Consider the following 24,448-nt stretch of genomic DNA (forward strand, 5'->3'; position numbering starts at 1 on the left):
ACAGCTAAGATACAATTTCGCTTTGTTAATTACTTGCTGCTAAATTTATGACTTTTGTTCAAAGACATCCTGGTCCATTTGGACACTCAATTTCCTAACCTCTAACCCATTTAAGTATCCCATTTTTCTGCAAACATAAATAACTTCACACATTCATATCTTATATTATCTACCATATTCCAGCCCATTCATTTAACATGTCCAAGTTCTCAAAGCCTCCTTGCATTCTCCTCATGACTTATGTTCCTACCCAATTTTGGATCATTAGAAAATGTAGACATATTACATGGCTTTCACACCCAGATCAGTTATATTGATTGTGAAGAGCTGGGGATCTACAACAGACTCTTGTGGCATCCCATCGGTCACAGCTGACATTGATAATTCTCTCAATTTGTTCCCATTGTTTACTATCTACCAACTAATCCTCAATTCTTTAGCATATTATCCCCAGTCCCACGCAATCTAGTTGTAATTATTGACCCCCTCAGAGACCTTAAAGATGCCTCCTGAAAATCCAAATACACACCACCTACTGGTTCTTTTACTTAGACTACAAATAATAACCTCAAAAAAAATTTGAGAGATTTGTCAGACATGATTCCTTTCATAAATCCACATCAACTGTGTCCAATTTTACTATTTCTTTGTAAACGTCTAGTCAGCACACCCTTTATTACAGATTCCAACATCTTCCCTGTTGTCAAACATTGATGTGTAGTTCTGAATTCCCTTTCTTCCTCCCTTCTTAGGTAATGGGACTACATTTGCTAATTTTCAATCCACAGGAACTTTTAGAATGAATGAATTGAACTTTGAAAAATTAAATACCAAAGCCTTCACTTATTCGTCAAGCAATCTCCTTCAGTAGTAAATCATGTCTGGAATGGGAGATTTAATAAACCTTCAACTCAGTTAACTTTTCAAGCAATAACTATTTTAATTTTCATTTTTTTAGTTCCTCAGCTTAACAGGCTGCTTGGTCCCCACATGCTCATGGACATTATATTCTCTGTGAAGGCAGGCATGAAGTAATTGTTTAATTTCTCTGCCAGTTCCCTCTTCTCCAAGACACAATAGTTTGTCTGCATCTGTTATGGGCCCACATTTATCTTAGCTAATATTCTCTTTTTCATAGTTCTAGAAAAGTTCTTGATAATTTGCATTCATGTTTCCTCTTTTAACTCAATCTTTTGATCCTATTTTCCTAGGTTCTAACTTGCTCCTAATCCTCAGTCTTACATTGGAATCCTTATAACCACTTACTTGGTCTACTTCAATCTCGCAACTTGTTTCCATTAACTATACCTGATTTTCTCTGCCTTTGGGTGCTAGTGCCTTAGAGCAATGTATGTTCATTGGTAGTATTTAGATATTACATGGAAACAATCTGCATCAAATCTTTTCCCAATCTTTCCGAATCAACCGTATCGAACTTGCCCTTCATACCTTTACAATTTTCTCCTTTCTGATTTAAGGCCTTTTTTGAATTACGTTTGAATGCAATATAAGATTACATTAGTTGCTGTAAAAACAAATGAGCCATATACTTTAGGCAAAAAACTATTTGAAAGTTATACATTAGATCTATTTGGTAACGTGCACATTGTATAAAAGGAGGTACAAAAGTGATTGTGTTTTTCCTCAATGTTAAGGTAACTCAAACCTAACTACAAATGGAATTTTCCCAGCATGTAGGAAGGATATATCCATTCAAGAAATTTATGTTCAAGTGGAAAGGTAACTCTCCTGTGTGCATAATTTTTTTTGTCATAATATTGGACACTGATTTGTAACAAGACACACTTAACAGAAGAACTTAAAATTTGACACCTCAGATCAGACTGGTCACATCAAACTAGACTGAACTACAATAAGTTTTACACCAGAAGCCAAAAAGAAGCAGTCAACAAGTAAAGCATTTAACAGTTATTTGTTTGGAATTAAAGTATTGAAAATGCCAATTTTTATTGTTTCCTTTATCAAAGTTCAAAACAAAAACAAGATGGAGACAAAAGGCATGATAACAGAATTAAACTGATCATAAAACCACTTCAGTAAAAATATGCAATTCGTTCTTAATTGATAGATAAAAGCAACTGATCTGTGTAGCTTTGTTTCTGTAGGACTTCTTTTGTACCAAATGAGTGTTAAAAAGTTACAAAAACATATAGATCAGAGAGAATGTGAATTCCATAGACCAGTTGGCAATCTGAAGATGGGAAAAAATATCTTTGAGATTTTGCTAACCAAGGGTTATGATGCAAAGAGACGTATGCAATTAGATCATATCATTTGTGACATCTGATTAGTTGAACAGGCTTTAGAGGCTAAAAAGCCAACTCCTGTTCTTATCATCCCGCTTAGCTTAACAAAGCAAACAGATGTAAGTGCTGAAAGCTGTTACCTGTCATGCCACCTATTATAAGGGGGAGCGTCAAAATCTCTAGCAGAAAGAGGTAGAGATCCATATGATGGTCCACGTCGTGAATCTGGTCTTATTTCACAGGGGAGAGGGGGAAGGGGGGGGACAGGGAGGGGGACAGAAAAAAAATGAGAATTATTTGGTTTCTTATTACATCACTTGGATAATAGATGCTCACAAGTGAAATTATATCTATCTGTCATGTGTAATTGTCTACAACTGAATGCTACAAACGTGTACCAGAAGTAAAACCTATAAAAATACCTTGGAATGAAGATACATGTATAACTTGTTCTGAGCATAAAAGGAAAATAATATGAAGAACCATTGAGGGGAAGTATTTCTTTGTAAAATATTGTCATGGCTCAGAGTAGCTTGACTTATTTATATCATACTCCCATATTGGTTTGGTCCCTGCTAGTAAATCTGATCCAGGTTTATACCTCAGAACAAGGCTCCCAGTCAAAACAGAAAATTGCCAAATTGTCCCAAATCTCCAAAAAGAGGTTTCGTAGTGGGATCATTTAAGTATATGCAATGCTACCCAACAGTAACTCCTACAACATATCAGTCACATTTACTAACAGAACAAACATTTAATACACACTTTCCATTGGAAGACATTTGTTTCCAAAATACAAAACTTCCTCTAAGTTAAAAGTTTGAATCAGAAACCAATTCATAACTGTGCTAAAATTTCATATGTAACAGTTCCACATCACACATGGAAAAGTAAACTTAGTTCCTTACTCTGGAAAATCATCAAGTAGTGGTCTCGGGCCATGTGGTCCTTTGTAAGAATATGAAGGGAAAGGCTCCAGTATTTCTGGTTCTGGTTCTGGCTCTGGCTCTGCATCAAACACGTCAATTCCTAAATTACTGTAAATAGAGAAATTCAAGAACAGCAAATTTATAAACATGTAAAGTCTGTTCAAAATAAGAAACATTCAACTGAGGAAAAGAGAAATAGCTAGAAATCAAGTTTTCTTAGCCTTGGTTAACATCAAGCTATGAAAATCTTAAGGGCTTTTGGAGTCAATGTTGTGAACTTTCTAGGCCATGTCATACATCCTATTGATGGGACAGCAAATGGGATATTTGGAAGCTGAGGTGTTTATAATGACGAGTTACAACTAAACCAAGTTGTTGCTGGACTGCTCGAGGGCCATCTATCCCAACTTGGACACCAATTCCTAGACATTTGTGGGAAAACTTTTCAGAATTGATTCTGTCAGGATTGCAAGTCTGGTCTTCATTTGTTACTTGGATACTGGCAAGTAATGTCGATCTCATGATTGTGTCCTGTAACAATTGTTTGTAATTAGTAGGCAATAAGAAACATACATATTGCAGCACAGTAGTAGCTTACACAACACCAGTTTAGTATGGTCCTTCATTGAAATTGAAGGATTCACACCTTTAACATCATGCCATTTTTTAAAAATCTTCTGATATTGGACCTATTGCAGAGTGTAAAAATGTTTGCATTTTCTTTTTTTTTTATTTATAAGCAGCAGAATTTATTTAAAAGAGGAGAAAATTAAGGTGTATTCTCACCCCCCAAAAAAATCTAATGGAAACAAAAAGGAAAATAATCCCAGAATATATCATCTCCTTACAGTTTACTAGAGATTAGTGGGATGTTTACAATAAACCAGCCACCTCAACTGTCATTTATCTGGTTCTGGGCGATAAATGACTAGAGATATTAAGTTTTATAATACGCCATCAAATTTTAACATTGTTATGGCTCCCTTTAGTCAGTAGTTAATAAGTCCTTTGACTAGTGTTATGAATGTTACCTGCACTTCCTCCTTCTGTATTATAACATGACCAAGTATCAACCAGCCTTGATATTTTCATTTTAAAAAAGTAGCATGCTGCCCCTACTACTACAATTCCTCTTTCCATTTCCAGTTGAATCTCCTTTACTGCTTTAGTTATACATCAGAAATATTTTCACCTTGAGCAATATGTAACCCTCCAGTTTAAAAAAAGGTTTTACAGACATCATGCCTTCTTCCTGTTCTAATTATCCTTTCCATTTTTTTTCAATCTCATTCTGATTTTCTTCCATTGGCATGTGTTTTACTCTCATTCCCTCACTTTATCATATCCAGCTATCATCTCCATTCGTCCCTTAAATCCATTACTCCTTTCTGTTGGCATCTAAAGATACTCTGAACTTTCTTTGATGAATCCTAATGGATATTTGGTCAATTTTGCATTCCTCCTTTGGCTTCAAGGCCAGTGGATATTTTAGTTCAACATTCAGTAATGATTTAGCTGATGTTCTGCAATTTCAGTGGTACTTGATGTTACCTCCTCTGTAATACCTCTGAACCAAATAGCCCTTCATTTTATAGAGTCAGAGTCATACAGTATAGAAATAGATCTTTTCATTCTATTCTTCCATGCTGACCAGGTTTCCCCAAACTAGTCCCATTTGCCAACATTTAGCCCATATCCCTCAAATTTTCCTATTCATCATCTGGCAGATCATTTCTTTACGACCCTTGTGCCTCTCTGGTCTGATGCTGTTTTCTGGTTCTCCAGTCTGGTGCTATATTTCAGCTTTCAGTTCTCCCCTGTCTTGCATGGTTTTCCTGATCTTAGCTCTCTGACCTTACACTGTTTTCTAGCTTATGGGCCTCTCCCCCCTCAATCTATTTACCTGCTCTCACTCCACTCCAGTCAGGCTCTTTTCTCCATCTCACACCTGTTTTCAGGATCTCTAGACTCTCCACACTCATGTTGGTTTCCAATTCTCTGCTAAGTGGAAACAACCTTTCTGCGTCTACTCAGTCAAGACCTCTAAGAATCATGTATGTTTCAATAAAACTGCCTCTCGTCCTTCCATATTCCAATGACTACAGGTCAAAAATACTTGTATTGCCCGTAGTGTTAGGCAAGGGGTAAATGTAGGGCATGGGTGGGTTGCGCTTCGGCGGGTCGGTGTGGACTTGTTGGGCCGAAGGGCCTGTTTCCACGCTGTAATGTAATGTAATCTAATCTACTCAACTGCTCCTCACAAGATCGTCCTTCCATAGTTGATGTTATCAGCCTAGTGAACCTTCGCTGGACTGCTTTCAATGACGGTCTCTTTTCTCAGAAGAGGAGCCAAAACTGTTCACAGTATTCCAGCTGTGATCTGGCTAGTGTCTTGTACAGTTTTAGAAAATTGCCTAGTTCAAAACGCTTGGAGTATGAAAGTAAAGGCCAATATTCCATTTACCTTTCCTATTACTCTATTGAACTCAGATGCTCGGTTTTTATGATTCAAAGATAACACTCAAATTCCTCTATTCCAGAACTTACCGCAGTATTTCTCCATTTATTTATTTAGCTGCTCTATTCTTCTTGCCAAATTGCATAGCCTCAGATATCCCTGCAATATTTCCCACCTGCCCATGGGAAACCTATCTACGTGTATCTCTGATCAGAAGTAGTCATCCTCACCACTTAACTTCTCCCTACGTTTGGGACATCTGTAAACTTGGTGATAATATTCACTTTCCTCAAATATCATTAATATACATCGTAATATATTTAGTGTATGTAAATGTGACCCCAAGCCAGATTTCAGCTTCCTGTCACCTTACTCACAAGTGAACTTCATTCCACTATTGTCCAGAGGTGCTCAACTTTAAAATGTGTTCATATTCTTTGTTTATGGTCTTCATTTAAAAGATTGCTACTGTCTTAATCCAAGTACATAAGCTTTATAAATTCAGGACTTCCTACATATTCAGTCACACATGCATCTTAGTTGGAATCCAAAATTATAACCAAGTGCACCTCTTGCCTTTTTAGCCCCTTCTTGGCACTACCATCCTCTGTTCCCCTCAATATATCACTCTTCAGGTCTCCAGTCTTTAGCATCAAGACCCTCTTGATTCCTATACCTAGTCTCCATTACCACTCAACCATCCTTACTGCTACCAATGCAAGTTTGAATCTAAGTGATCTCAGTGCCTCCAATGATATTCACCAGCATGGAAGACATCACTGCCTCTTTAATCCTGTGGATCATTGTCCACTTTTACTGAAGTGCACAAAGACCTCTACTTCTAGTTCGCGACATTGCATGCTTTCCCATTATCTAATCTTTTGTTGCTGCAATCTGTGTACCGTTACCTCCAGACTTGGCTAATTAAGTTTCTATTTGTTGGCCTCCCATTGCCCTCTTTCTGTGAAAGAGGATTCAAACAAAACCCTACTGTGTTATTCCAACACTGAGCCCTACCAATCTAGGACTCTGCTATACTTAATCTATATTGTTTGCTATTTCCAAATGTACTCACTTCAAATTATCTTAATTTCCTTGTGCTCTTACTCCCTCAAAATCTTCTGCAGCCCTACAAATGATTGTGAACACACATTTTTGCTGATTTATAAAACTGCTTACATCATTGGTAGCCTTCAAACGCCTAGGTGTTATGCCCTAGAACTCCATCATAAACCAAGACCACTTTTTTGCATGTTTACAAACCACTTCAACCTCAGATCTCTCAATTGCCCGACCTAATGCTTCCCTTCTTGGTTCAGCTTTTGTTTTCCCTTATGCTGATCTGTAAAAGATGTTATACGAATGCAAGACTATCTGCCCATGACAATAGAGTTAAGATGCTTTCAAAAAAAAAAAAAAACACACTTCCCCAATTGTATAGACTTCTGACTGGGATATGTTCCACGGTTGCCAAGTGCCTTTGGTAACTTATTAAGTGACCAATATTAACACAATAATTTTCACACAGAGTATATGACAACACTATTTGAATGGAGGAGTACAGTAAAGACCCAGATTCCAATCTCCAAATTCAATTTCTACACTTCCGGTAGAAGTTACTGCGCAGTGATTTGGAATGGGAAATCTGACAGATTTTTCTCTCCTTACAAGAGGGCACTGTGTCCAAATGTAACTCCTCACTAGGCAAATTCTGAGGGTAATTACAAATTAAACCTGGAATGTTCTTAGTGCAGATAGCTCAGCTACTCACAGGATAGGCTGACAAAGTATTCTAAGATCAAAACACAACAAAAATTGCATATTAAATAAGTATGGCATTCTAGAATAAATCCAAATAAATTTTTTTTAGAAGCCACATAATCACCTTCTCATTGGTCCACTTCGAAGGTCATTCAAATATACGCTTCCATCCATTTTGTGGCCTCGAGCAGTATTGAAAACTTAAATTTAAATGGGACGAGAAAAAGTCACTCAAGATCTACTTTTGATGACTGTATGAAAGGATTTAGCTTAATTAAGGATACATACGTTCAATTGATGTCTCAGGGTCCACTTCTTCAACATCAATAAGGTACCTTTAATCAGTTTATTAAAACAAAACACAATACTTTAATATAAACCACATCACAAAAACTTCCATGTTTTCAGGATAACATCATGAGTAAATGTCACAATAGATTTATTCAACTTATTTACATATCGCTGTTTGAAACAGTTATAACCTATATTAGGAAATTAATGTATTCCTAAGAAGGGCCAATATTTATATCTCACTGGCAAGGCCAGCATTTATATCTCATCCCTAATTGCCTTTGAGTGTGGAGTAATGAGCCACCTTCTTGAGCGAGTAGAATGGAATGGCTTGCTTGGCCATTTTAGAAGGCAGTTAAGATTGAAAGACATTCTAGAATCATATGTAAACCTGATTGGGCAAGAATGGCAGTTTTCATTCCTAAACAGACATGAGTGAACCAGCTAAGTTTTTAAATGGCAATGGAAGACCATCACAGATTAATTTTAAGTTTGGATTTATTTAGTTAATTTTATTTAAATTCCTCAGATGCCAAAACAGAAGTTGAACTCCTCCTTTTGGATTAATATTCAAGCTTCTTCAGTAAAACTACTTCAGTAACTACAATACCGCATCACAAATGTCAAATAACATGTGCTTTAACTTTATGCAATTTCCTTACATGCACAGTATTTTCAACTTTTGCAGAAAATCCAATCCTCACCCAAAAAATACTTAAGAATTTCCAAAGGCATTTGATTAAGTATCACACAATAGAATCAAAAGAATACTGGAAGCTTGAATAAAAACAAATGGTTATAAGGCAGAAAATAGAGTAGCAGTAAATAAGAAGACAAGAGCAAAATGTGCTTCAGGGCTCCTCAAGGGGCGATAGTGGATCTGCTCTTTTTGATGCATTTAAATTATCTGGATTTGTGAAGGTGGGCAGAACTTCATAGTGTCCAGCTAAACAAAACTCAAATTGCAAACAATGAGGAGGACAGGAAGATAGACTGATAAAATGGCTAGACACATGGCAGGTGAAATTTAACACCAGCAGAGAGTGATGCTTTTTATGAATGGGAAGAATGAAGAGAGGTAATTAAGCTCACTTTAGAACTACTAAAGAAGGCACAAACACAGAGGTGAATGTATACAAATCTTCAAGGTAGCAGGGCAAGCTAAAAAGGCTGTTAAATAATGCATCTGGGATCCTTGATTTTCTAAATAGAATGGGTGACAAAATGAAGATATTTTGCCAAACCCTTAAAAATCACTGGTCAAGCCCCAGATTATAACAGCATATGATATGAGAGAGTTAGGCCATTCAGCCAATTGAGTCTGCTCTAACATTTGATCACGGCCGCTATGTTTCTCAACCTCATTCTCCAGTCTTTGCCATTGATCCCCTTATTAATCAAAAACCTATCAATCTATCTCAGGGGTGGGTGGGTCGGTCGGTCAATGAATTGGCCTCCACAGACTCTGGGCAATGAATTCCATATATTCAATATTCTGTGGTTTAACAAGTTCCTCATCTCAGTTCTAAAGGATCAACCCTTCCTCTCCTACTAGTGGAGACATTTCCTCCATATCAACTCAATTCAGGCCTCTCAATATTCTATAAGTTTCAATCAAATCCCTATTATCCTACTAAACTCCATTGATTGCAGATCCAGAGTCCTCAAATCACTCCTCATATGACAAGCTCTTCATCCCAATTTTGCAAACTTTCCTGAACCCCCTCCAATGACAGCAGATCATTCTTTAGACACAGGGCCCAAAACTGCCACAATATACCAAATGCAGCCTGACCAGCGCTCATCCCACCTTCTCCCCCCCCCCCCCCCATAATACTTCAAAATATCTGCCTCCCTCTAACTTTGGTCTTGAGAATCCCCAATTTTAATTATTCCACCGTCAGTTGTCAAGGCTCTAACTTCATCATCTCCTTAAATTTAAGCCTACTTCTGACCAATTTTTTTGCCATTTGCTCTAGTATCTTTATATGGCTATGTGTTAAATTTGCTTTCAAATGCTCCAGAGAAGTGTCTTTAAGATGTTTTATTCTGTTAAAGTTTAAGTTATTGTTGCAGTTATTTAAACACACAAGTTATGTCCTAGAATACATTACCATAACGGTGCAGTGCAATATTGGAAACAAATTCGAAATAATTTTCACAAGGGAATTAGATAAATAGCAAGAGGATTGCAGAGATAGTGCAAGAACATGGGTTCAACCGAATAGCTCTTTCAAAAGCTTGGCACAGGCAAATGGCTTGATGTGTCTGTTTCCGTGCTGTAGGACTATGACTCTCTCCTTACATAGAATTGTTGCTGAATAAAATTGTATGACATTTCCAGTTAGAGAAAAAATGGTAGACTTACTCGACGTAAATTGAATAACTTAAAAGGACAGAATAATTAGGCAACTGAAGAATTAATTTGGGAAATGAGGGAATTTGGAGTCAGAGGATGCTCAATTTTGCTATTTTACAAACCAAGGAGTGGTCAGAGAGAAGACGACATGAAGACTTGAGTGCTGAAACCTGGAACCGTTAAAGAAGCAGATAGGTTATTGATTAAATTAGAGTAGGTTAAACTAGGATCAGAAAGGAGTCATGTAGCTGAGTTATTGTGTCCCTATCTCTGAGCCAGAAGGCCTGGGTTGAAATCCCACCAGTTCCAGAAGAGTATAACAACATTGCTGAACAGGTTGATTAGAAGTATCTAAACTAAGACCAGAAATTTATAACTCATTAAACTATTTACCAGGACTACATTAATCGCTGAGCAAAGGTTTTAATGAATGAATTGAATAAGGCTAGTCTAAGATGTCACAGAGCAGAAACTGTGCCTGGACTGAAGAATGTGGAAGTTTGTGAATTGCAAGACTGTCCCCAAGCAGACATCTACAAGGAATGTCTCAATCTTGACTCTCTCTGGTTTAAAATCACTAGATTGCAAGTTTGAGAGACCGATAGAAGGGAGAGGAATTTTATCCAGATATCAAAGCAGGAGAAAAATAGATTCAGGAAAGAGGATTTGACTGAGGTAGGGTGGTGGGAATTTAGGGGAGTTTAAGGATGTCCGGTATTTAATAGGTACAATGTACTCGCTACCTGTGAGAATCAGGAGAAAGACTGCAGGGAGGATAGTCACGATGTGGACAATGGCACTGTGGAACAGGTAATTGTCCGGGGAAATAAACAACAGAATAGAAATGCGGTCATAATAGGGGGTCTATAACCAGAGAGATAGATAGCATCCACTGGAGCCATGAATGAAAATCTGAAGGATACGTTGCATCTATCCACTGCCAGGTTAAGGGAAGTTCTCTGCAGCTGCAGAAGTTCTTGAGAAAGGGGCAGGATAGGTCCTGTGTCATAAGGCTAAATTAAACAAACATAAATAGGAAGAATAACGAGGTCCTACTGAAAGAGTATCAAGAGTGAGCGTCTTAGTTAAAAACCAGGAATCTGAAGGATAAACATCTTTACATTACTGCCCTAACTACAGGCAAACTGGTGTAGGAGCGTATAGATCAAGAGAACTAACAAGGGAAGGAAATGGTTGGTGTGGGGGAAAGTAGGGTTCATTTTCACATAATTGGAAACAGTTCCAAGACAGGGAGCTGTACCAATAAGGTCGGTTTCACTTAAAGTATAATGGGACTTACATCCTAGTAGCATAGGTAAAGAAGGGAGGCAGCAAAGGATTTTAACCTAGTAAGATTTGGGAAGTAACTACAAGAAACAAAGCAGCTTAAGTACAAACAAAACAGGGAAGGAGAGCACGGAATGAACAACATAAAGGTTGGAGATGGATATAAAAAGGACTAAAACACTGGTTAGTGTATTACAGTTCTGACCATTATAAGCAAGGCACTTGGAAAAATTCCAGTAATCAGACAGATGGAAATCATGATTAATCAATTTTTATTGAACTTCTCTGAAGTAGTAATATTGGCCATGGACAGAGGAAAGCAGGTTACTTATACTGTATTTGGATTTCCAGAGGTATTTCATAAGGGGTCACAACAAAGGTTATTGCAAAAGATAAAAGTTCATGGCATCGGTTGGTGAGCTGTCAGAGAACAGTAGACAAAGAAAGTGGTTACTTTCTGCTGGAAAGATATAAAAAGAGGTATGCTACAAGGCAGTGCTGAACTTAATTTGTTTTTATGCAACTGATAAGAAACGTGACAATACAGTGCAAGTATGATTATGAGAGAAATTAGAACTAGGGGTTAGCATCTAAAAATAAGGGATCACCCATTCGAGGCAGAGGAGGAATTTTACCTCAGAGGCAGGAGTCATGAGAGAGTGTGCGAGTGAGAGCGCGCAAGTGAGAGAGTGCACGAGAGAAAAAAAGGAGAAAATAAAGGAAAGAGAGAAAAAGAGGAAGGGAATGAAAGGTTATTGAGAATGGGCAGGAATGTAGAATAATCAAATCAACCATGAACATATTAAGTACCGGAGTAGGCTCAAGGGAGTCTTGTTATTAATTTAAGTGTTCATAAGGTCATATGGTCACCATTTTTAAAAAACTTAATTGAAGAGAGTGTGCTGTAAAGATTAACAGGAATGATACCGGAAATGCCTGGGTTTTACATAATAAGAGTTGACAGATTTGGTTTCTTTTCAAAGAAGAGGAAGACTTAGGGTGATCCAAGAGAGACATCAACATTTTGAAAGGTTTTAATGGAATTAATGTAAAACAAATGTTCCCTCGCGAGAAAGAATATAACTAGAGGCTATCGACAAAATACAACCAAGAGCAAAGTTTTAAAAAGGTCTTCATTACCTAGTATTGAGAATGTGAAACTTGCTGCCACAGGAGATGATTAAAGTGATTAGTATACTTGCATTTAAAGAGGCACTAGACAAACATATAAAGGCAAAGGGTAGTTGAAATTACAAATGATAGATATTTTGGAGGAGGCTTAAATGGAATATAAACGTCAGCAGAGACAGTTGTTCCAAAAGATAATAAAGCTACCTCGGTAATGTGTATATTTGATGCAATAAGTATTCTTCATTTACAGATCATCTATAATTGCACTATTAATCAGAGACGGGAGTTGAATTTATAAAAATATGAACACTTGCAAGCATAATCACCTTATATTTGCATATGACCCAACATGTTGGAGAATCTCAGGAATGCTTGAATGCCATGGGAGAAAATTAAGTAGATTTAAACAATATTTACCTACAGATAAGATATCCAGTTCTATTAATTCCACCAGTACAGTGAACTCCAATGATCTTATCTAAAAATAAATTTGAAAGATTAGGTCAAGGTTGGAACATCTCCAATATGAAGAACATAGTGACTTAAAAAGTAATGCATGGTTACCATGAAATGCTACATGCTTGCAAGATTCTTGGCAGTATAAAAAAACTTCATTCTAAAAACAATTATTATATCAACCGGACAATGTTCATGCACTTAAAGACGTAATGTTTACTTTCAACCTTTATACTGCAAATATCAATTTTCTTTACTTGCAAGCAATGACTAATTGCAATATACTTTCACGTTTATTTCTCAGTATCCTACCCACATACTCGTTCATGCATGAGGCCAGATAATCAGCATAAAATGAAGATTTTACAATTAAGTAAGGGGTTGATTCAAAGGGGAAAACATAATTGAGATATAATGTTGGCTGAGACCAAGATCTATCTCAAACAAAAAAATCTATGATTGAGTGTGATTAACTTTCCCACTAAAATCACAGCAGCACTGAGGCCAACTTCCTGCTGAGCTTCCCACATAAATTTGATCAGTCAGAATAGTTGTGAATCAGACAGAGCTTATGACCAACATAGCTCTGCCACACACACTTTCTAATTAGATTAGATTAGATTACTTAGTGTGGAAACAGGCCCTTCGGCCCAACAAGTCCACACCGCCCCGCCGAAGCGCAACCCACCCATACCCCTACATTTACCCTTAGCTAACACTACGGGCAATTTAGCATGGCCAATTCACCTGACCTGCACATCTTTGGACTGTGGGAGGAAACCGGAGCACCCGGAGGAAACCCACGCAGACACGGGGAGAACGTGCAAACTCCACACAGTCAGTCGCCTGAGGCGGGAATTGAACCCGGGTCTCTGACGCTGTGAGGCAGCAGTGCTAAACACTGTGCCACCGTGCCACCCACAAACAATTCAGAAAGCAAAAAGGAACTTATTTCAGTTTCCAAATGTCTCAGTTTGTAATTGCATATTTTTGGCATGCGTTTACTTAAAACAAAACCTTACATTAACTGATCAAGTGAAATAAAGCTCGAGTTTTCAGATTGAAATTCAGCTTACTAGTGGAAGTGCACTAGGTAAAAACAATGACTGCAGATGCTGGAAACCAGATTCTGGATTAGTGGTGCTGGAAAAGCACAGCAGTTCAGGCAGCATCCGAGGAAAGTGCACATCATTTAATGTGTTCAAGTTGAGTTTTACATCCTTAAAAACTTGTACCTACAGGGAAAATGATTCTCTCTTTCTCCAATAAAAGCAAGAAAATGGCGTCAACTTGCAGTTACAACCAGAGTTGGAAAATGATAGTGCATAAATTTGGAACAAACACAAGTATTGCCAGAAAGATTTAGCAGATCTAACAGTATCTGTGGAGAAAAGTCCAGTGACCCTTCTTCAGAACTGGAAGTTGTCTCTCTTAAGAATGCAAATCACTGTTAGCATTTAGTTTCTAGTTTGGTGTCAACTGACTCCAACAGTCAGCTCCTGATGGTAGCCCCTTTCATGGTCCTAAGAGTTCGATCTTTCCTCATGATCTGGATGATGTGACCCGCCCGTCAAAAACTTAGATAGTAGGAGTTTTGTCACTCAAAAAGATATTTAAATTGCTCACTAGTTTTGCTAGGCAGTCCTCCAGTATCCTGTGTATGGTTGATTGGAAGGAAGGATCCAGGATGATACAATTAAACAAACTTGCCAGCTCCAGAAACAGAAACCAGATCCTTCTCTTCAGACTGTACCTCTTCATTGTATTTCCTGATGAGCCTTTCCTGTGCATATGTTCCATCACAAACACCACATGCTCACTCATGTTGAGACCACAAATGCCATAAACAGCAGATCAATTGGGCATTTCTGTTCTTCCCCAGTTTTCTACTCATTAGCCAATAAAATGTGAGAGCTGGAATACTGCTTCCTTCCACTGTAGCATCAAGGGAATGAATATAATGAGCCTCTGTCTGGATTTGGCAGAAAGTTGGATTCCCTCTTACAATACCAAAGTCTCCAGTGATCCTAGAACAGCTTCATCCTCCATTATAGACTGTCATTTTCAACTCCTCCACATCTGTTCAACCTTGGTCTGGTTGCTATGGAACCCTGGCAACAATGCCAAAAATATAATGAGATATGAATACACTGATGGCCCAAATATCATAAAGAAAGGATACTTTTTTCTATTGGCATCAGGTTATTACAAATTTGAATGGGAAATTAAGGATAAACAAACTCTGTACACTATTTGTATGAAATGACTGTTTGGGTTACATTAGACTGAGGAATTCCTTTTTGTCTGATTTCTCCCCCTTTCTATTGACCCTCTCTTCCCAAAGAGGCATTTTCTTTGCCCAGCAAGGAATCCATTCAACTGCTCTTCTTTACCACCGGGACTTGCGGCTGGAGGTCCCATTAATTTCATATTCTAGCAACTTCCTCTTAAATTCTGGAGGTCAGGAATTTGTGCTGCCTCTGGACAAAGATATCACTGAGAATGCACACTGATGGATTGAACACAATAAAAGTAGACCATTCAGCTGGTTAAGCTTGATCTGTTATTCAATACGATCAAAGCTGATCTGCAAACCACTGGATCCAAAACATTAACTCTGATTTCTCTCCACAGATGCTGCCAGACCTGCTGAGCTTTTCCAGCAATTTGTGTTTTGCTTGTTAACATAGTCCTCATTCAAACATTTTGCAATGTTGAGCCAATGGACTTTTGGGATGATGGAAGTTCTCCATTGAAAGTGAAGTAACAATACAACAGCTAATGCAGGGGCAAACTGTAATTCCTGGGTCCAGTGACCCTTCCGCAGTGCTGAGGAAATCTATGCTACTGTTTAGGGGAAGGATCTGTTCACAGTATATATGCAGAGTGGTTTTTCTTTACACTTCACTGGATTTGTGAATCCCAATAAAATGTGTAGCACTATTGCTACTTTTAGATTAAACCTCTAGAGGTGCAACATATTGAACAAGCAACAGGTGTAACTGCAATTTCTTTTTGTTTCTGATTTACAGCATCCAAAGTTCTTTGTTTTTATGTTAACAAGCAACCCACCTTGGTTACACACAAACCTATTTTCAGAGGGTTAGAGTAGGCTCCTTAATGTATTTACATTTGTACCAAACATAATCCCCTCAATGGTTTCTCCAAGTTAAAATTATTTCCAATACTTCTAATATAGTAGTTCAGTATTTTCCTTCAGACATTAAAGGACCATACCATTTAAATGGCACTCAAGTTGATGACAATAACTGAGTGCTTACCATTATCCACATTTTCCCACAAGAACTTTCTGACTCTCCGTTTAAACTGCAGAATGGTAGCGTCATCTGGCACTTCATGTCCAACAGTATAGAGTTTTTGATATTGTACACTTTTGGGTAAATCCTATAAACAGTCAAAAATACTTAGTCATGTAAACTGACCAATTTCACTGAAGGCCATAATTATGCTTCATTCAGTTTATTTCATACCTTCTCAGTGTAGTAGCGAGTTGTGTACGTCAAGTCAATAATTAATCCAAGTTCCTCATTCTGTTCTTTGATTTTGGCTATTAGGTCTTTTGGAGAAAACTTCTGATTAGCTGTGAGCCTTTGGCTTATAGCCTGCAAAGAGAAAATGTAACTAATGTCCGTAATTAAGTTTTGACTCATTGAGAACTAAATGTATATTCGTCAACATTGAAGGAGGGACAGAGTCTGGAAAGTGAAGGGGGCAGGGAGGCAAACCAAGTAGAAGACGGATTAGCAAACAAGAAGCGTAATAAGTAGGCTTCATCTATTTTTAAAAAAAGGGAAACGACAACAAAAAAAAAAACTCAGCTGAACAAGATAGTAAGTCCAGATGAATGGATAAGAAAATATTATTAATAAATACAGAAATAAAAATGGTTCTTGGATCAGAGATTTTTTATTAAAATATGACCAAGAAATTCAGTATTATTAGCACAAAATAAAAATCATCTGAAACAGAAAATATATACTTGTGTAGTAGCTTGAAAGAACAAAGTTATTTCAGAAATCAACCATGCTGTGGTTCTGGAGTCACATGTAGGCCAGATGACAAAAGGGCAGCAGATTTCTCTTCCAAAAGACATTAGTGAACCAGAGTTTATGACATTCTACAAGACTTTAAAAACAAACTACTCATGAAATAGGGTGCAGCTGATTAAATCATTTACTGCCCAGTCCCAATTATCCTCGACGTGGTGGTGGTGAGTGGCCTTCGTGAACCACTGAAATCCATGTTGTGTAGATACCAACAGCGCTGTTAAAGACGGGAACTCCAGAACTTTGACCCAGTGGCAGAGATGGGAAAATCAAGTTCAAGCTAGGATGTTCTTTGACTCAGAAGTAGCTTACAGCCGATGACGTTTGTATGTATATACTATCTTTGTCCTTCTAAGTGGTAATGGTCACAGGCTGGAAAGGTGCTGTCTCAGGAGTTTGGTCAGTTTTGCAGCACATCTTGCAGACAATACACAGCACTGCAAGTATGTATTGGTGGATGAGGGATTAAAATCTCAAGTTGTTAGATGGAGTGCCAATCATGTAGGTTGCTTTGTCCTAGGTTATGTCAAGTTTCTTGGGTGCTGTTGGAGGCACAGTAATCCAAGCAAGTGGAATGTGTTAGATAAAGTCTCATTGTCATGATGTTTTTAAAGACACATACTCATGAGGTCGGGGATTCTTCCACACCCAGATTCCAATGTTACAGATGACATAAGTTTATGTCTGAGACTCTGCTCCATCATGCTCCTGATTTGTAGATTATGGACAGTTTGAGGAATTATGAGCTGCGTTATTTGCTGCAGAATTGCAAACTTCTGAACTGCTTTTGCAGCACCAGTATTTATATGGCCAGATCATTTCAGTTTTGCGTCAATGAAAATCTCCAGAATGTTGATAGTGAGTGATTCAGGGTCAGTAATACCATTGAATATTAAAGGGAGATTGGATTCTCTCTAGTTGAGGATAGTCATTTACCAGAACTTGTTTAGCATAAATATTACCTACCATTTTGCAGCCTAAACCTGGATGTTATTCAGATCTTAGTGCATTAGAGATGAATTACTTCAGTATCTGAGATGCTGCAAATGGTATTGAACATTGCACAGTGACGAGCTCTACCTCTAGCTTTATGATGGAGGGACATTCATTGATGAAACTGCTAAAACGTTTTGGTCCAAGTAACTCTCGCAGTGAAGTCCTGTGGTTAGAACAATTTACTTTTAACAATCACAAATCTTCCTTTGTGCTAGGTACCACTCCCACCAGGTACCTTCAAGGTGTGTTCCTTGATCCCAAGTAAATCCAGATTTGCAAGGACTCCTCGATGTCACACTGTCATATGTGGCCTTGTTACTGATGGCCCTCATAAAAGTTAAGTTCTGTCATTGATTGAACCAAGGTTGCAATGAGATTGGGAACTGAATGTGTCTAGCAAAAGCCAAACTGAGTAACAGAGAGAAGCCTATTGCTAAATGTCATTGAGTAACAGCCACTTAATTACGCCACTGATGATACCTTCCACCGTTTTGCTCATAATTAAGAGCAAACCGGAGTGGAAATTTATTCTGGATGTCAAGTTACAGAATTGATACATCATAATATTCTGGGACCAATTAGGTAGAATGAATTCTGTTTGGAGGGAAGAAAAAAATATGACTTAAGTAAAATAATGAGTTAAGTGCTTAAAATACAAAAAAAAACCACATTCTTACCCCTTTCAAAGGAACCTTGAAAGCAACAAATCTAGTTCTTGGTATGCGTTTCCCAACTGGTATAATGCCTCGCCACCTAGTTTAAACAGATAGGTAATAATACCAAAGTTATAATGATATCTTGCTTGGCATGTGTACAACTGATAGAAACTACATTTAACAAATGTTAAAGGTTATTTAAGCCAACTGAAATATGTAGTTTAAGCTGAACTCAGTGCAATAGCAATGTGAAAATAGATTGTGATGTAAATAGCACATAGTATTTGGACTGTATAATTTGAATTGTGGGGGATTGGGATGATACACAAGTCCAGCTCAAAACATGTAACATTAGCTGTATATCCCTCAAACATTTTAATTTAGTTCCCCTAAATGAAAATTACAATAGATAAATTGAAGACAAATTATGGGCCAAGTATTTTTTGTAGTCAGACCAGAATATCACATTTTGCTGTGAGTAAATTACAAACTAAACCCCAATTTAAAAACAGAGGTGCCTTCATTTCAAATAAAAGCAGAAAATGCTGGAAGTACTCAGCAGGTCAGGTAGCATCGATGTAAAAAAGATAACCTTTCAGTTCAAGGATTATTTATCAGTTCTGATGAAGGATCCATTAAACTGACATGTTACATGCTTCTTCCCACAAATCTTGCAAACTTGCTATTTCCAACAGCCTGTTTTCATATTAAATTTCCAGGATCTTCAGTATTTTCTTTTTGTATATTCACCTTTTTGAAGGCTGTTTGAAGCAAAGCTATATTTTGTACCCCATTGTTGATCTCTGTATATAGCTTTAATATAAACTTCTCCTAGCACATCATAATTGATGACAATCGGAAAGTCTGGCTACAAGATCCAAGATCCATCTTAAGAAGGGCCACAAAGGCTAAGTGGATTTGGAGAAATATGGAATGAGGTTCTTTCACCAAGGGTGGAGCGAAAGCAGCAAGGTGCAAGAGTGAGGGGTGGACTGTGAGAGGAATACAAAGGAGAATAAAACAAAAAAAAGTCAGAACTAGGATACTTCACAAAGGAGCAAAAAAAAAACAAAAATGGGCAGCACGGTGGCACAGTGGTTAGCACTGCTGCCTCACAGTGCCAGAGACCCGGGTTCAATTCCTGCCTCAGGCGACTGACTGTGGAGTTTGCACATTCTCCCAGTGTCTGCGTGGGTTTCCTCCCACAGTCCAAAAATGCGCAGGTTAGGTGAATTGGCCATGCTAAATTGCCCGTAGTGTTAGGTGTCAGGGAATGGTCTGGGTGGGTGCACTTTGGCGGGTTGGTGTGGACTTGTTGGGCCAAAGGGCCTGTTTCCACACTAAGTAATCTAATCTAAAGGTTGGAGCTTGTAGAGATAGGATCGTCAAGGTCATGGAGTGGTTTCAAAATATTACTGCTACACTTGTGACAAATTGTTACAATTTATTTGAACCACAAACTAATCTTTATGCTAAAAACATCAGTTGTGTGTTCATTTAATATTTATAGCAAAGTGTTTAATATTGGCTTTGATTTAAAAAAAAAGTGTTCATGGTGTTCTAAATATTCATAATAGAAACATATGCTTAAGGTGTTTGTCAATCATAAGAAAGAATATCATGCAAAATAAATTATGAAATAGATTTTAATTCCATTATGTTCAAACAATGCACAATAGACGATGAAATAAGGTGCAAAATACAGAGGGACTCAACACCAAATGGGTAAAACATTTTAGGATCTGGAACATGTTAGACAACAGGGGTTATCAGATTCTGAACTAATTTAACTGAAGGAGATACTGTATTAGAGAAAATTGGAACGTACCGTTCCAAAGATAAACTGAACCTCACTTCTTTCATTGTACTGCTAAACTGACCAATTATGATGCATATAGATCTTTCTTTACAAGGTTTTATTCCAACACGGCTTCTCAGATGCTTAAAACATATACAAGTTTATGCCTCCACATTGTGATTATTAGTTTTAATTTAAGAAAAAGCAATAAACGTATGAAGCGATATCAGCTTGTAAGCTACGATAAAGCTACCATAAACCATGTGAAGACCATTTTGAATTGCAGAAAGAGATACTATGACAAATTATTTAATGCAAGTGCAAAGATCATTACATAAAAAGTATTTGATACTGATCACATCTGTCAATTTTCTATGGGATGCCAATAAAGATTAATTCCATCAGGGATCTGTTATGATGAATGATTTTTAGGTCATACAATTTTTTGGATGAAGAACCTTACAAAAATTGTTGGCCAGAAAGACCAAGAACAGAGCTAGGAATGATTTACTGAGCTGCAACATACTTAGTTCCATGAGATGAAACAAGAAATATAAAGCTCAAATTTTTGATCATATGGGTGTTGGGTAAGAAAGCTATATTTACATTGTGCATAAATCTAAGATAATTAAAAGAATGAGAACATTCATGTTGTTATTAGAACATGAAATGCGAGATCAGAGAGAAATGAAAAGCATTTAGAACAAATACTTTTTAAAAAAGGATAAATACTTGAAACAATTGAGCTTAAAAGGATATAGGGAAAAGAACGTTGGATTGAAATAAGTGCATACATTTTCAGAAAACAGACACAGGCGTGAAATACTGGACAAGTACAAAAGTAAACAAGTACTACCACATTCAGGATATAAATTTATAAATATTTATGTTCAATAATAAGGCTCACGTTCGAAGAACTTGTTAGAATTGTGTATTTTCATGGTTTAGTACCAGACAGGTAGGCTTTCACCAAGTACTGCATACAAAATCTACTAGAAATTGTAGTTCGGTTTCTAGTTTTTATTATTAAAAAAACAAAAGCCAAAGATAAACTGAACATCACTTGTTTCATCACTTGCTAAATTGATCAATTATGATGCATATAGAATTCCCAACCTCTGTAACAACTCTGCTAGGTTACTGAACTCCAAGTTTCCAAACTTCAGAATGGAGTTTCACAAATCATTCTTCCAAAGAGGGATGATAACATTTCTCATGGGTGCCATAACAAAGGACACAACAGATACAGTATAAAAATCTGAAGTCAATACTCTTCTCGTCATAACAGATTGCGAAGTTTTGCTCATATTTTTGTGTCCCTCCACAAGGTAGAATATCCTATGCACTTCAATAATGTTCATTTCATAAACAGGTCCCAAAAATGTTGTTGAGTTTTTTTAAAAAATTGATCACAAATCATTTCAGCAAAACTAAAGCCTACAGGATTGTCTCTTTTGATCCATTTGTTTAGCAATCTAGGCATAAGGTAAATAGAAAAGCCTTAATGCTTCCTTGCTTCTAACTCCTCTTCGAAACTTTTTAAACAATGAAATAACACGCTATAAATTTTTGAATGTGACAACAGCTCTTGCCCCAATTTAAATATTTTAAATATTTCTCTTGGTGGAAGTACAGCAAGTTGGACCTTGTGCAACACAATGCCCTCTAGACTGAGCAATTGGAATGCTAGAATTCTGCTCCCTGCCCTTCAGCTAAAAAAAAAACATTTTTTTTGGGAAAACGTGTTAAATAATTATTCTTTGTTCACAAATATTTGCCAGCCTTGCTTGCTTAATGAAAATAAGAAAGTGCATACATGAATTTCTCGATTCCCTACCTCGAGTGAAACAAGGCCACCCTTCTATGTACCAGAGCCTTTTGCATCAGCAAGGAGAAAAAAGTTGTATATTGGTAATGTTCAAATTGGTGTAACTGACCCATCTTATGTGGGAATAACTACATTATTGGGGCAGCAATAATAGTGGGTCAAAACTCTCACCCTCTTTTCTTGTAAAGTTCGGTTCTCCTGAGGGTGCTAACATTCTCACTTTTTCTGACTTCCAAATTAAAATAAAGAATCTCGGAGGTAAAGATTTAGGACTTCTGCCCAAACCAAAGGTCAGTTTGATGTTTTTGGATCAATATTCTTTAGGACAGAAGAGAGATTATGTTAAACTGATCTTGGATGTGGATCAAGAACAACATTTGACATTCTTGATGTCTTCAATCTCGTGTTAACGCTTTAAAGAGCCAGTCAGCTTTACACCAGGAACCTGCTTACATTGTTCATAAGAAGGGATAGAAAACAATGCAGTAGAGACTATTTTTTTTGGGTAGCATACGCTAACATCTGGGTCTTGGTATACCAAATATATGATTTTTAAATTAATATTTGTTTCAACTAGAAGAATCATTTTCATCCTTTTATTTCCATTTTGAAAACCCAAAGCTCAAAAGACAAACAGCTACATATTTGCAACTATCTTGCACAGCTACATAATTTGCTAACAACCAATTTCATCTGCTCCAAATCTTGTCGTAACTCTGGTGCAGGTAGAAAGTGATCACAAAAACGTTTTAACTGAACCAGGTAAAATAATAATTTCTCAATTAATTCTTCTGGGCACCAGACAAACAGGTCATGAAATTAAGCTGCCTTTCATGAAAGAACTTTTACATAACCTACTAACATCACAATTTCTGGTACTATTCTGCACATCCACTTCTTAATTTGGTTATTTGGTTCATATTTCTTACAGAGTCCTGACCATATTGACACTTCAACTACTGCTTCTATTCATTGGAATGTCAGCATGTCGTTTTACTACTCTTAAGTGCTATGGATATAAGTTTTAGATTTAAAATAGAAATGTTTCGATATGGACTAATAGTTTTGTTAAAGCATTAGAATTTCCTACTAGACCAGTAATTCATCAATTTTATAAACTTCAAAACTGTTGACTTTGCAATTCAACATACTTACGGTTCATTTGCCAAATGAACCAGTTTTGGGGAAAAAAACTTGCAAGAAATTCTCTAAAAAGGTGCCCTGTGTAGATTGTATCTATCGTAACCTAACAGCTTAGAAATAGTCACCTCACTTCCTCAAGAACCTCAAACAGCTAATCAGTAAATGCCACAAAATAAGTTGCGGTGTGTTTGGTAGAATCTCACTTTGCCTGATTGATAGTTATAAAATTAACTTGTTAGACCAGTTTTGAGAAGCAGAGTTGAGAATTATGATTGTAGTTCCACTTATCTCTGGGTCTAAAATAATCTAAAATCTGTTATCTATTAGCTATCATTGACAGCAATCAGCACTATAAATACATTTTACATGCTGCCAATGTGAATAGAAAAAAAAAGCATAAATTGTGAAACCTGCAGCAACTGCTTTGAATGAATGAGACTTGGAATGCTCCAGAATATCCACTTAACTGGGATGACAGCTATTATCATTACATTTCTAAAAACAATTATTATTACTACTACCTTTATGAAAGTAAACTAAACTGTTTACTTTCAAGAGGATTTGTGCACGGTGTTGAAGTCCATTCTGTAAGTGAACATAGATATTGCATGTACTGCATCAAACCAATTGAACTTTATTTGAATCATTGTTTTTTGACGTTAACATTTGAAACATCCTTGGGTAGAAAATTTAAATCAGGCCACAAACGTTACTGAAGATGCTCACCGATTAAATGTTACTGGCAATTGCATTCAAATGTGTTGTTTCAAATGATATTCTAAATGTGTTATGGTTTTAAAAATATGACCACTGATTCTCATGAAACACGGCTAATGGTTCACTGTAAAGAAATGATGTTTCCAAAAACAGGCAGCGCATTTTTCATTACTTGAACCACTTAGTTCTGAAGATCCTGGATTAATTTCCTGATATGGTTATTAACTTATTACAGATCAGGCAGACGAATGACTGTTAGCCTTAGGAACATTTAGGTAGGGGGAAGTGCATTCAGCCAGAGTGC

The 24,448-nt window shown here is 37.0% G+C and overlaps 1 protein-coding gene across 2 annotated transcripts in view; it reads right to left on the reverse strand.

Moving 5' to 3' along the window:
• Positions 1–24,448, reverse strand: part of LOC122561102 (RNA/RNP complex-1-interacting phosphatase-like) — a 51,967-nt gene that overhangs the window by 6,685 nt on the left and 20,834 nt on the right. For both annotated transcript variants that reach the window (XM_043712512.1, XM_043712513.1), the window contains 8 exons: positions 18,680–18,755; positions 16,431–16,562; positions 16,221–16,344; positions 12,901–12,961; positions 7,704–7,750; positions 7,540–7,615; positions 3,176–3,304; positions 2,408–2,497 (listed from right to left, as the gene is read on the reverse strand). In XM_043712512.1, the coding sequence (XP_043568447.1) occupies positions 2,408–2,497; positions 3,176–3,304; positions 7,540–7,615; positions 7,704–7,750; positions 12,901–12,961; positions 16,221–16,344; positions 16,431–16,562; positions 18,680–18,755 (735 nt within the window). The remainder of the gene's footprint in view (positions 1–2,407; positions 2,498–3,175; positions 3,305–7,539; positions 7,616–7,703; positions 7,751–12,900; positions 12,962–16,220; positions 16,345–16,430; positions 16,563–18,679; positions 18,756–24,448) is intronic.

Source organism: Chiloscyllium plagiosum, chromosome 22 (genome assembly GCF_004010195.1).
Source record: "Chiloscyllium plagiosum isolate BGI_BamShark_2017 chromosome 22, ASM401019v2, whole genome shotgun sequence".
NCBI lineage: Eukaryota > Metazoa > Chordata > Chondrichthyes > Orectolobiformes > Hemiscylliidae > Chiloscyllium > Chiloscyllium plagiosum.